Below are 12,963 nucleotides of genomic sequence, written 5' to 3'. Positions count from 1 at the left end.
TTTAAGGTAAAGCATGAAGTTCAGTCTTGAACAGAAGGAGTGTAAAACACACGTCTTCCCACTGAACTTTAAAACAGATCAGTGGGAAGGGATCAGTCTCATTTTGTTTAGGCCATCATTATTCTTTTTGTCATATAGTTCAATGTTCAAAACTAAATTTGACACTTAAATCCTCTGTAAAAGTCGCCATCTTGTGATGCTTCTGAGAGATAATAATATCTCAGTTCAGTGTTGGCAGGTGGTGAAGCTGATCCCCTGCAGGAAACATTCATCAGATTCATCTTCTCTAAATGGTATAAACCCCTGATGTCCGGACAATTTCATAAAATTGAGGGGAAGTTCTTGTAAAATGTAACCGTAATGGCTCACAAACTCAAACTCAAACTCAAGCCATATTAAATCAATGTGACAGATGAGGAGACCGTTTATTTAATTGACAGTGGTACCAATGAATGACCAGCAGATATCAGGGCCAGTACATGAACAGCACATATCCAGGACTTGGGTGTTTAAACCAGGACAGTCACAGGGTGCTTTATATGTAAGTACAGACACAAATATATCAATATAAACAATAATCTCAAAGAGCTGCAGTTTCCATCAGCCTCCACATTCCCTGCAGTCTCACTCTGGTTTAACTACGTTATCGCACGAATTCATTGAGCTTGCACTCAGTCCTGTGACTGATTCCTCTTTATCACTCGAGAGCCAATAAAAATGCAATAAGGTATCTGAACATCATGACAGCGTTAACCTAAATAATATTCCAATATTCTACCCAAACCTGGGCTGTAGTTCTCAAGTAAGACAACCATCATGTCAACGTTGAATTCAAACTCAGCAAGAGGCACTCCATTATTTCCTGCCTCTTCACTTACACTTTAAACACGATGTCCCGCTATTGCTGATTCACAATCTTTATTTTTTTTATGCGTAGGAGGATGCACATCATTTGCAACTCTGGCTGTGTAATGTTGTGATGAAAAGCTGTGGGAGTGTGCAAACTGGACCTGCCCCTCTAAAATGATATTAATTCAAAACATTGATGAAAAATTAAAATATAACAAAGAGTCTGGCAAAACATTGGCAACATCAGTTTATTAAAGAAGAAGAGAATAGTTGATCAGATTAATCTTGAAGGAAACATAGGTACAACTAGTCTAATTTTATCTAATCTCAGATTCTTATTGAACTGCTGTAGGAAACAAGCATCATTCATTCATTCATCTATCTCCAAGCGGTTTTCATTTCCAGAAACAAATCCAGTCAATTACGTTGTCGATGGCATCGAGACCTAAAGTAGTTGCATCTCTTACAAGTTTGCCAAATCTGGTTCCCACTGATCGTTCAGCTAAGATTGATATTTGCTTCAAGGATGACAGTAACCTTGTTTTAAATAACGGAATCTGTTGTGCTACGCCTTTTCCTTTGTGTGTCTTCGTACCCTCTGAGCACTGGGCTCAGGTCCTACTTCCCCTCTCTTACATTATTCTGTGGTAACTTCACTTACCAGAGATGTTTGCCATGGTTGGGTTGTAAACCGCTCACAGAGAGTACAGGTGAAGTCGAATATCAGAGAGTTCTGTCCTGGAGAGTTTTCAGCCTTTATTTAAACTGTGCAGGGTCTGCAATGAAAGTGAAACTGGGTATGTCAAAAATCAGACCATGTGCATCCTTCACTTCAGGAAGTGAATCAAATAAAATGAAAACCATTTTAGACCCAAATAAATATTTAAACAATATTTAGTTAGTATTGACAGTCACCCACAGAATGAAATAAAACCATATTTTAATAATTATTTGGATCTTACAGCATGTTTGTCTTTACTTTTGATTTTCATCTCTTGATTTGATGGGGGCACTGATCAGCACTACACCACCACTGATATTTTCTGAGATGTAAAATCCTGTTACCTGCTACAGTATTTTCTGTCAGGCAGCTGCATTATTTTGCTTATTTTCAGTTTACAAATAATCCACTTATACATTTTTGATAAGTAGTGATATAAAAAAAACCAAACTTGCATATAAAATGTTTGTTTTACGCCCTTTATGCCTTCAGGTGAAGTTTTCAGATCAGGTATCAAATATAAGCAAATACTGGATTAGGAAGATGTCCACCTTGACTGTGTTCCAACCTTCTGAAAGGTAACAAGTCCAGCACATAAACACTCCCACAGACGTTCATAGATTAAAAAAGCATTGTATGATGATAAATGTAATTAACTCTCAGATGTAGCTGTTTTCTCTGTGGCTGAATTTCTGGGTGAGAGTCAAAGTATATGGAGGCACTTTCTGAGCAGGAGATCAGAGATTCCATCACAGAGCTCGTCCAGACGTTCACAGGTGAGTCTGTGAATCTGTCTCTGCTTCCTGATCAATGGCCCTGATGAAAATTGGCAGTAATACAATATGACCTGTGCTATGCTGCCAGCTGCAGGCCAAGCTGCAGATTGTACATACACACACGCACAGCCCTATTGAAAACACAGGAGCCTTAATTAAAGAGGTATCAATTATCAGTTACTGTTTGATATTATGTTGATGTCTGAGTTACACAGAGGCTGTTCAAACATGTGGACAGTAAGGTTCTCATGGAACAGTCAGCATAATTTAAGGAAACCCTACCATCACACTGAAGACGATTTTATTTAATAATAAGCAAATGTGTAGAAGTTACTTATATGCCAGTTAAAAAAACACAGGAACAACAAAACACACCTGAAATGTGTGTTAATTCTCTTGGATCAGATTTGTTTTGGCCCCTGTAGGTGTTGCTTGCTTAAAGTTTGTTTGTTGAATTAAACCATCTTTCCCAATTTCATGCAATGAAGATGGTTTCAGTGTCTCAGGGAAGAGGTGTAATTCATTTCGGGCCAAGTCTGGCAATCTGTGAAACACATAAATAGGTAGAATTTCAATACAAACAAAGCCTGCTTATTTTTAATAATTAAATCAGGACCTTCTAGAGAGATAAAATTAAGAACACCTCCTGCAGCAGTTCACAGTTCAGTTTTATTTTGAAAATTTAAAGCGGAAGTGTGTTTCTCCTCCAAAGCAGAAGAAGAAGAAGAAGAAGAAGACACTAACACACCAACTAACAGTTTGTTCAGCTGTGATCATGAATATCAACTCTAACATCGTGATAATAGGATGCGGGATGTCCGGTATAGCAGCCGCTCACAGGCTCATCGGAGCTGGATTCAACAACGTCCGGATCCTGGAGGCGACTGGAAGAAGTGGAGGAAGAATAAAAACAGGAAAACTGGGTGAGCACAGCGATCATAGCCACCATAATTACCAAGGTGTGCTGATATTCTGCCAGCTGTAGAGCGACAAATGCTACTGAGAGAGTCACTGATATCATTATTATCGAACCATTGCTTTGATTAAAATGTAAAAACATCCTTTTCCTGAAGACCTGGCTGCGTCTTCAGATTCTGGTTCGTGTTAATCATTTACTCCAAGACAGCAGTACAACCTGCAGTCATATGTAACACAAAGCTTATGACACAGTGCAACTAATGTCGTTTAGTTTTTTAAGGTTACCAAAATGCAACTCCGATCCAGGTGTGGTCTCATCTGGTTTTTAAGATGTGTTGTTTTGAGGATTCAGTGTGGCTCTGTCCATTTCAAATGACAGACTAACTGACAATTACAAGAGATACATTTACAAAACATAAAAATTATTATGAAGGAGGAAAACAGAAAACTACAAATCCCATAAATGGTTTATTTTCTAAGATTTCTCAATATCTTGAAGGTAATAGTATTGTTGAGATTGGGGCAAACTGGATCCATGGACCGTCTGAGGGGAACCCAGTGTTTTGTCTGGCTCGGCAGTATGGGCTCCTGGATCCTGAGGCCCTAACCCCAGAGAACCAGGCCGTGGATGTGGCAGGACACCCTCCCTGGGTTCCTAATATCTTCAGCAGTTCAGGTGAGCTGATGTTTTAAAAAGCTGTGACTACACAGCAGACTGCAGTGATGTGTCACGCTGAGCTGCAATAATGTGTTGATGATTTCACAAAAGACAGAGTCAGTAGTTAAATATTGAATGTCCTATCTGAGCCTGAACCTGTGAGGGGTGTTTTGAGTGTGTTCTTTGTAGTGTCCTCTGGAAATATGGGATAAATGGAATTGTTGAACTTAATTGATTTCATATACTCTTTTGTTAAAAGTACAATTGCATGATAGCCCCAAGTTTAATTAATTACAGCTTTGTTTGTATTGCCCTGCTGTTATATGCAGCCAGTGTCAGGTCAATCAATACCTACTGTGCTGTGTGAGTAAAATAAAATGAGTCGGTACACTTGATAATGTGGATAAAATTGATGTAAAGATATTTCCCTAATCTGTAATCTGTGTGTTATGTGATGTGTGCAGGTCGGAGGTTGAAGGCTGAGACTCTCCGGCCAGCTGTGGAAGTGTTTTTTGAGCTTATGCAAGAAAGTTCAGAGTTTCACAGTAAAGGAGGAGAACCCTGTGCCAGTGTGGGAGATTTCATACGGTCAAAGGTACAGGCCTTTCAGGAACTAAAGAAGCTATTCAGGCAATTTCCCTAACCCTCTGAATTAAGATGGATAAAATAATTCATGCTGCAGATATAAAGAGTTTAATTTGCTCCTTGTCCACTGACATAGTTGCAACAACGAGTAGCAGAGATCTGGAAAGATGTTGATGCAAACACCAGAACTCTGCAGATGGGTGCAATCAGCAGCATGTTGAAGGTGGAGTGCTCTGTTAATGGTACGCACAGTCTGGATGAGGTGGGCCTGGGGGCTTACGGCCTTTACAAGACTCTACCTGGACTGGACTGCACATTCCCAGGGTTTGTTCCTATGTACAACCAAGAATTATTCAAATTTATGTAATGTTCATTTATTTATTATTCCCTACATGAAATAATTGAAATTAAGTCTCATCTTGTTGCAGTGGCTATGAAACTTTAATCAAAAAAATGATGTCAGAGCTCCCGAATGGTTCAGTGACCTACAATCAGCCAGTGCGATGTGTCCACTGGAACAACACAGAGAAGAGGAAAATCCCCTTAACTATTGAGTGTGAAAATGGGGAGAAGCTCTCTGCCGATCATGTTATTGTCACAGTACCTCTAGGTAGAATCATATGCATACATACACAAGCACTTGATTACCACTTCATCATGTATAGTGTGAAAAGTGCAATATGGGAGCCATATTGAGGATTAGGTCACTAAGTGCCACCAAAGTCTAACCTCTCCCAAGCAATGTAAAACTAGTAGGTGGTTCAGTCAAATGTCTATCAAACATAATCTGTACATATCTACATGGTCCATAAAAAAATATATAAACAGGCAATATAAGAAAAGAAAAACTCTGTGTGGGTAGACATTGACATTATAGACGCTTTACCATTGTCGTCCAGTTACTGTCTCTGAGAGCTTACTTAAGAGTATATCACTAAGTACAACATATACTCAGTTTGCTCGTTTAAAAAAAGAGAATGTTTTCTTTTTCTGATCTAAATTACCTAAATTACTGCTTTGTTTTGTTTTGTTTTTTTTTGTCAGGATACCTAAAGAAGCACCATACGACTCTGTTCCATCCTCCTCTCCCTCTACACAAGCTGCACTCCATCCAGAGACAGGGCTTTGGAACAAACAACAAAATCTTTGTGGAGTTCGATTCACCGTGGTGGGATGCTGACTGTGAGGTCATTTACCTTGTGTGGGAAGATGAGGTGAGATGTGTAGTCAGTGAATAAAGGTGTGCATTTAATATACAGACAGAAAATACACACTGCTCATTTGCATGTTGAATGAAAATGCTGACTGTGCTGTAACTTTGCTCATATATTTTAACTTGCTGTACATCAGACCTAACAAAGTTTGATGTTTGTGACAGTGAGTTTGCAAAAGTCTCCTGCCATGTTTTAGGATGCCATTGTGGACCAAGAGCCCGATGTACAGAGACCCTGGATTAAGAAGTTGTTTGGTTTCACCGTGCTTAAACCCACTGAAAGGTAAACAACATCAGAAATTCTGATGTGTGCGGCGCTTTCTCATGTTATATTTCGTGCATATTCGTTAGCAAATTCATTGATGATCATATGTTAAGAGGTTGGTGGTTGAACTTTCAGGTATGGTCATATTCTGTGTGGCTGGATTGCTGGGCACGAGTCAGAGTATATGGAGACTCTGTCTGAGCAGGAGGTCATGTTTGCCGTCACACAACTCATTCGTAGATTTACAGGTGAGTTGGTTTAATTCACAACACTCCTCAACTTAGAGTCTGAACTGTGTATTTTCAAGAATGTTCCTAATCTTCAACTCAACTTTGTGTTCTCAGGAAACCCTTCCATCACCCCAAGGAGAATTGTACGCTCCCAGTGGTTTCATGACCCCTGGACATGTGGATCCTACAGTTATCCTGGAAAACAATGTTCAATGCAGGACCTGGAGAACATGATGGAGCCCCTCCCCGTGAAGGGATTACAGTCACGGGTACACAGGCTACATATTCATAGTAACACCAATGTGTACAAAATATCTCACATGTAATTAACCACTATTAAATAATCCTTCTGTAAATGTTTGCTGTGTTTTAGCCCCTGCAGGTGTTGTTCGCTGGAGAGGCTACTCATCCCAGCTACTACTCCACTGTGCACGGAGCTCTTCTCAGCGGGTGGAGAGAAGCTGATCGGCTCATCTCTCACTACTCTTCTATCAGTCCCTCTCAGCTGGCCAAGGCAAAGCTTTAAAAGACCAATACTGCTTTGGAAGATAAATAAATAAATGTATCAGCACCATAAAATCTAAAATCTTCTCAAATACTGATCTCGGAGTTGATTTGTGTAATTGTGTAAGAGGTGCTGTTTGTTAAAGTCAGTCAAAGTGAATTATAATACCACTGACTTCATGCCATGATGCAAGTTTCAGTGAGCTAAAACGCAACCAGATTTTGATATAGCATTTATATTTTCATTAAGCACACAGCTTTAAATGTTAACTAAAGAAATGTGGCTATATATTTTTAATCAATAAAAAATAAGGTATGAAATAAATATCAACATCTGTATAGAAAACATTCCAAATAAGATGTGCCACTTATTTTAGAGTACCGCTCAATAATCATTGTTCATGTTGCTTTAACATTTGCAGTTGCAGGGTTTTTGTTACTTAATATTTAATAATGACTGGTGTGTTGATGAATACTTTCATCCGTCCAACAACATCGTTTTTCGTAATAAACGCAGATTTTTGTTTGTCTCTGTTTTCCTGTGTTGGGTGTGAATGTGTCCATGTTCTGTTTATTTTCTGATACTCTGAGAAATAAGCGGAAGAACAGTGTGGAGGGGGGAAACACACGAAGAAGTAAAACCGGAACTGAAGTAATTTAACAGCGGATTCAAGTCGGTGTGTAAACAGTGTTGCACACGACCACGTCCAGCTCGACGTGATGTCTCACTGCTCGTAGGTCAGCACAAGTGTTACTTGAACACAAATGAAAAGCAGCTGTAATCAGACTCAGTAGCCATGAAACTGTACCAGGCGCTCCGCCATGCCGACAGGTTCCGGAGCGTTTTTGACTTCGGCGGGCGGGACGTGGCTCACTGGTTCCCGGGACACATGGCTAAAGGTGGCGGCTCCGATCGGACTCACCCTCCGGGCCAAAATGTCATGAAAGTGTCAGGATTGAAATGGGAATGATCTCATCTGTTTACAGGACTCAAGCACATGAGAGCCAGCCTGAAGAGCGTGGACTGCATCTTAGAAATCCACGATGCCAGAATATCCTTTCTCTCTTCACTTACTGGACAAAGTGGCATCTTTTATTTAGAGATACCTTTCTGCCGAAAGTACACGTCTTATTTAATACTTAAATGTAGATATGGCGGGAGAAAAAATGTTCACACTCCAGATTATTATCTGAAAGAAAGGTATGCTTCATCAATTATCGAGTGCACAGTTTGAAGGGTTTTTATTATTACAGTAACAAGCCCCATATCAGAATAAGATCATGTAAAATATTGTATACAGTCGTATAAATAGATTTGGCAATATTTTTATCCAGGTATTCCAAGATGACACCAATATTTCTATGAAGATGACTGATTGTTGCTAAGTATATTAGTTTTTTTAATTTCTAATCTGCATAATTAGGCCTATCTGATTACCAAATGGAATATGAAGTTAATGCTCTGATAAACGCCAAGCTAAGGACAAAGTACATTTCATTTCTCTTTAACATAAAGCAGATCCCCTTCACAGGGAGAAACCCTGTGTTTCAGGAGAGTCTGGATGTCAGACCACATGTGCTAATCCTCAATAAAATGGATCTTGCTGATCTGTCCAAGAAGCAGGTAAATACTTTTGTTGCTATTTTTGTCCCGTGTGTTTATGTTTAAAAAATGATATATAACAAAGTTATGTCTTCATGTTTAACCTCTAGAAAATCCAGCAGAGGCTAGAGAAAGATGGAGTGAAGAATGTTCTCTTCACAGATTGTTTACAGCAAAGACATGAAAACATCAAAAAGGTAAAGGTCGTTTTCTCTGGACACTAAACGTGCAGCGATTTGCAGTCCTTTGTCCCGTGTGAAAGAAAATTTAATTCTGACAATCAATATACAATATTCCTTTTTTTTTTACTTGCTGTAGTTGTTGCCGATGGTGGTTAACGTTGTTGGAAGCACACCACGTTTTAACAGAGATGAGGTAAATATGTCTTATCCCTGGAGATATTTACAGTGTTTAGCGCAGATTCTTATAAATATTATCTTTCTCTCCCTAACCAGTATCTCATTTATTTAAACTTTCCACTGAATGCAGCCTAATTGACCTATATGATTGGATTTTGACTTATATATATTCTCAATATGATAATAGTGGATAACTATTCATATATTGTCCATTTTCCATTTTGGGTATCAAAATCTTTCAGATGACAAATTACTGCTTGATGGTGGTTGGAGTGCCCAATGTGGGGAAGTCATCCCTTATTAACTCATTAAGAAGAACAAACTTGAAGAAAGGTATGGATAATAAAACATTTGTTTGTTGTTGGACATTGATCCAGTGTGATATTCATCTTAAATATTTTCATCATACACCATTTGCAGGTCGTGCATCTAAAGTAGGTGGAGAGCCTGGTATAACTAAAGCTGTCCTCACCAGAATTCAGGTGAGTGTAGATGAGATCTTTGTCTCTTTATATGTGTGTTTATGCTCACGAGTTAATTATTTTTGATTATTTTTGTGTGCATTGGTACAATGTCCTCAGGTATGTGAGCGACCCATAATACACCTGTTGGACACACCAGGAGTTTTTCCTCCTAAGATTGAGAGTGTTGAAACAGGCATGAAGTTGGCTTTATGCGGTGAGCCCTTCCAATGTCCAGCACCACATTTTCTCGTACAACAGATTTTTCTTTTGTGCTCAACAAATATTTTGATTTCTTTTTCTTTCTCTCCCAAGGAACTATTCTGGACCATTTGGTTGGTGAAGACATTATTGCAGACTATTTACTCTTTTCTCTCAACAGGCTGGGGAAGTTCAGGTTTGAATATTTATCTAAGTTATGTTTGAGTGAACTGTCATTTGGTCATGGATTTCTTCTCTTTCACATTACTGTGTTTCTGTCTGAGCAGCTATGTGGAGAAATACAACCTCCAAGAGCCCAGTGATGACATCCAGTATGTCCTGAAACGCATTGCTGTAAAACTTAAAAAGACCCAGCGCGTCAAAGCCATCACTGGTTTGGGTAAGAAAGAATTAATCCTACAGATAACCCTGCTGCGTGTACGATTATTGACTAGTGACTAGTTCCATTGATTTAAAGAAAAACTCGAGAAGTGAGTGATGAGAAGTATCACTTTCTGCACAGCATATATGATTCAACACCCAGCATCTAGTCAGCTTACCTTAGCTTAAAGACTGGAAATGGGGAGATAACTGGCCTCCGTCTACCTACTAAAACCTCTATGACAAAATGATTTGCAGCAAAACACCTGATGAGCCGTTTTCTGCTGCCAATTAATATTTCATGTGCCTGAATGCTATTAAAATGTATTCATTTTCTCTTCAGTTTGACCCAACAATCTGCATCAACATCTTAAAGAATACTTCTTTGAAAAAATGTCTCACTCTTCATTCTCAGGCAACATTACCATCACTGTCCCGAACTATACTGCAGCAGCTTATGATTTCATAAGGGCCTTCCGGAAAGGAGAGCTGGGGCAAGTAATGCTGGACTGACTTGAGCATTTTTAATCAAGGTAAACAGAGACTGCTGCTGTATTCTGCCTCTTTCAAACTTGAAGGTTTTCAGTTTCACCTAAAAGGTGTCAACAAGGATATATTGTCCATCTCAGTCCTCATGCCTACGATACCTGCTGGACATGAGACAGTTTGTTATTGTTTGTGAAAAGTCACTGTAATCCTTTGTAAATAAAAGAGTTGAACTTAATTCAGGTATGACATTTCTGTCAGCTTTGCTTTAAGAAAACATGAGGCAGATATCTAATATGATGTAAACAGGATATTTATTGTTATCATAAAGACAGCAATAACAAACTATTTATCGTGTACATAAGTGTAGTAGCATATAATTGAGTGCACTTACAAATATGGAACAGTCTGTTGCTCCTGAGTTTTAACTGCAGGTAGAAAGCTCTTGTAGGATGATGGACAGACAGAGACATCAATAACAATGAGAAAAGCAATTTGTCTCGCCTAACCATGGCGTGGGTCATACACAGCTCTGAGAAATGAATTCACAACATTTCCAGATGTTAGAAAAGGGTATGAATTGCACAAAAATGAGAGTTTATGGAAAGATGAAAAAAAAAAGCATCTTAGCTGTCCAGTGCAAGCTGCTCTCATTTGCTTACTTAGTGTTACTGTGGAGAATCATGTTTATGACCACACCAGTGACTGCCACCATAAATCACTCAGATTTAGACTCACATTTTCAAGGGGTTGTAAAAAAAAAAAGGGTCATGGTGGCTCACAAACTGAAAAATATATTTTTTTTTTTAAATAAAAAAAAAAATCTAATTGAGGATTAAAAAAGATTAATCTAGCTATTTTCATTTTAGAATAATACTGATACCAGCTTCATTTGATAATTACAGAAAACAATTTAAACGACAGGTCCCCTGCACTTCAGTGTTTTATGCTAATTACTGCAAATCCATGTTTTTACATTTAACCCCAAATTCTACTAATATATACAAATAATTTTACGTAGTCGTGCAAAGCAGCAATATTGGTCGTTCAATTTCTGTGCACTTTATGAAATACACATTTTAAGATAGAGTTGAGTTTGGCAGTATAATTAGAACTGGCAGCCAACCCTTTTACACTCCTGAAGGTTTTTGATATTTTTCTTAAAACAAGTTTTCTTTTATAGGAAATCAAAATGTAGGAGAGTAAACTAATTCTCTTTGAGTCTATCACACAGTTTGAAGAGATTAAAGATTTGACAAAGGTGCAATCTTTAACAGGTGAGATGTCACATTGAACACTATGCTGGTAATGTACAGTTGTCTGTTGGTATAGAGGATTGTATGTGTAAAAACATACAGTACAGTGATGTTTTTTGTTTTTATTTGTGATTGTGGTGTCCCACCACTGTTTTGCACCTCTAACTGGTCTTCCCAATGCAGGTCCTGCACATTTGTAGTCAGATCCAGGGCAGAGGGTTAGGCGTAAACCAAACCCAGAACTTATCCTGAGAAATAACCTGAACATCTACAGTATACTGTCCAGAAGGAGTCCATATTTTGTTAAAAAGGTAATAATGATTGAAACCAGCTGAGAGAGAGAAGATCCATTTTGAGTTGAGCCTGACATTTGTGCATCAAAGTAATTGGTCCTGTTGTAGTAATCCAGCTCTTCCTCTGAGCTGTCGGTGTTGCTGCGGCGGTAGGCAGAGGCGTACCATTTATCTGCCGTCAATGCCACTGCTGCCCCCGCCGCTGCTGCCCCTGCCACCCTCGCCGGGGAAGATCTCCCTGCCACCCTGAAGCGTGAGCGAGTCCCACCGTAGGCACCTCCTCCCCGGTAACTCCCTGCTGTGGAGCTGCGGGAGGGGGAGCCTCGAGAGGAGCCCCGGGACCCTCCACGCCCGCCCTTGGACAGAGCGGGTTCACACAGGAAAGCAGAGAGCAGGAGGAAAGTCCAGCATGTTGCAACCACCTGGTTCATCCCTGATGTCTGTGCAGGAAAATGATTAGGAGAGGAGACGAGAAGAAGAGCATATTTCAACCCGACCTTCGGTGGGCACTTTCACTTTTTTAATATGTGGATCAGGATGAAAAGATGATCTATTCTCAGTCTGTGGTTGTAAAACATTTCTTTATACCACTGAGGCTGCAGATTTTTATAAATTCTGTCCAAAATCCCGAATAATCCAGCTGCTTGGACAGAAAATGTCTTCACCATGAACAGACCAGTTGACACTAGTGTTCAACAAATGGGAAATGTGTGTGGTGTTCCGTGTTGAAGAATATATGGTCATCATACAGACACATTCTCTGTTCCCTCTCCCCTTTAAATTAGGTCATCTTAAAAATAAATGTGCTGTTGCCTTTCAGCCCCTGTAAACATCAAATAAAACATGGTGTATGAATGATTATGAAAAAAAAGCAAAAGATGGCATGGTTTGTTAGACAGGCCATCAGTAGAAATCCTTTACTGAGGTGGAGCATGTAAAAGAAACTTACAAAATATCCTCACTATTGCACGTAAAACGTGTTATAAATAATATGTTTTACTAATGCATGGACAATGCCAGTGCAGGGTGTTCATCTGACTGTAGTCTCATACATTTTGCCTGTGCGCTGCTGTGTTGTGGCCTGGGGAGATCTCAGTGTTTCAAAATAAACCCATTGTCCCCTCGTACATCCACGTCCATGATCCCCACTGCCCACAAATGGTCGCTGCTTACCTGATCTCACTGTGCTCTTGTCCTTGGTGAT

The 12,963-nt window shown here is 39.4% G+C and overlaps 3 protein-coding genes across 6 annotated transcripts; 2 read left to right on the top strand and 1 right to left on the bottom strand.

Annotated features, from left to right (window-relative positions):
- The first annotated feature begins 3,069 nt into the window (after nt 1-3,069).
- Nucleotides 3,070-7,255, top strand: paox (polyamine oxidase). Of its 3 annotated transcripts, none has more exons than XM_029520335.1 (10): nt 3,070-3,269; nt 3,771-3,940; nt 4,387-4,517; nt 4,644-4,831; nt 4,936-5,117; nt 5,552-5,721; nt 5,918-6,003; nt 6,121-6,233; nt 6,330-6,484; nt 6,589-7,255. In XM_029520335.1, the coding sequence occupies exons 1-10, from the start codon at nt 3,154-3,156 to the stop codon at nt 6,739-6,741; spliced, it is 1,464 nt and encodes a 487-aa protein (XP_029376195.1). In that variant the 5' UTR covers nt 3,070-3,153; the 3' UTR covers nt 6,742-7,255. The 3 variants fall into 3 exon arrangements, with proteins under 3 accessions (XP_029376195.1, XP_029376194.1, XP_029376196.1); XM_029520334.1 differs by having other exon boundaries at nt 3,764-3,940; XM_029520336.1 differs by lacking the exon at nt 4,936-5,117 and having other exon boundaries at nt 3,764-3,940; nt 4,644-4,749.
- A 166-nt stretch (nt 7,256-7,421) lies between these two features.
- mtg1 (mitochondrial ribosome-associated GTPase 1) lies at nt 7,422-10,438 on the top strand. 2 transcript variants are annotated; one of them, XM_029520375.1, is made up of 11 exons: nt 7,422-7,619; nt 7,707-7,770; nt 8,238-8,343; nt 8,433-8,519; nt 8,641-8,697; nt 8,924-9,014; nt 9,102-9,163; nt 9,263-9,359; nt 9,458-9,539; nt 9,631-9,743; nt 10,140-10,438. In XM_029520375.1, the coding sequence occupies exons 1-11, from the start codon at nt 7,517-7,519 to the stop codon at nt 10,235-10,237; spliced, it is 960 nt and encodes a 319-aa protein (XP_029376235.1). In that variant the 5' UTR covers nt 7,422-7,516; the 3' UTR covers nt 10,238-10,438. The 2 variants fall into 2 exon arrangements, 1 of the variants encoding a protein (XP_029376235.1); XR_003841647.1 differs by having other exon boundaries at nt 7,707-7,771; nt 8,239-8,343; nt 9,263-9,539.
- A 1,189-nt stretch (nt 10,439-11,627) lies between these two features.
- On the bottom strand, nt 11,628-12,899 carry sprn (shadow of prion protein). The gene is given in 3 exon segments (XM_029521803.1): nt 11,628-11,652; nt 11,727-12,199; nt 12,888-12,899. Coding segments are annotated over 3 exon segments (510 nt in total).
- Between the last annotated feature and the right edge of the window lie 64 nt (nt 12,900-12,963).

Source organism: Echeneis naucrates, chromosome 15 (assembly GCF_900963305.1).
Source record: "Echeneis naucrates chromosome 15, fEcheNa1.1, whole genome shotgun sequence".
NCBI lineage: Eukaryota > Metazoa > Chordata > Actinopteri > Carangiformes > Echeneidae > Echeneis > Echeneis naucrates.
The sequence above is the reverse complement of the archived record's forward strand: the minus strand, read 5'-3'. Positions and strand labels throughout refer to the sequence as shown.

Excerpts from the sequence above, each read along its gene's own strand:
- paox (XM_029520334.1), top strand. The coding sequence starts at position 3,122 with ATGAATATCAACTCTAACATCGTGATAATAGGATGCGGGATGTCCGGT. Across the intron at positions 4,518-4,643 it reads GAGATTTCATACGGTCAAAG|TTGCAACAACGAGTAGCAGA; the intron begins GTACAGGCCTTT and ends CCACTGACATAG. Across the intron at positions 6,485-6,588 it reads TGAAGGGATTACAGTCACGG|CCCCTGCAGGTGTTGTTCGC; the intron begins GTACACAGGCTA and ends GCTGTGTTTTAG.
- mtg1 (XM_029520375.1), top strand. The coding sequence starts at position 7,517 with ATGAAACTGTACCAGGCGCTCCGCCATGCCGACAGGTTCCGGAGCGTT. Across the intron at positions 7,620-7,706 it reads CCCGGGACACATGGCTAAAG|GACTCAAGCACATGAGAGCC; the intron begins GTGGCGGCTCCG and ends ATCTGTTTACAG. Across the intron at positions 8,344-8,432 it reads CTGATCTGTCCAAGAAGCAG|AAAATCCAGCAGAGGCTAGA; the intron begins GTAAATACTTTT and ends TTTAACCTCTAG.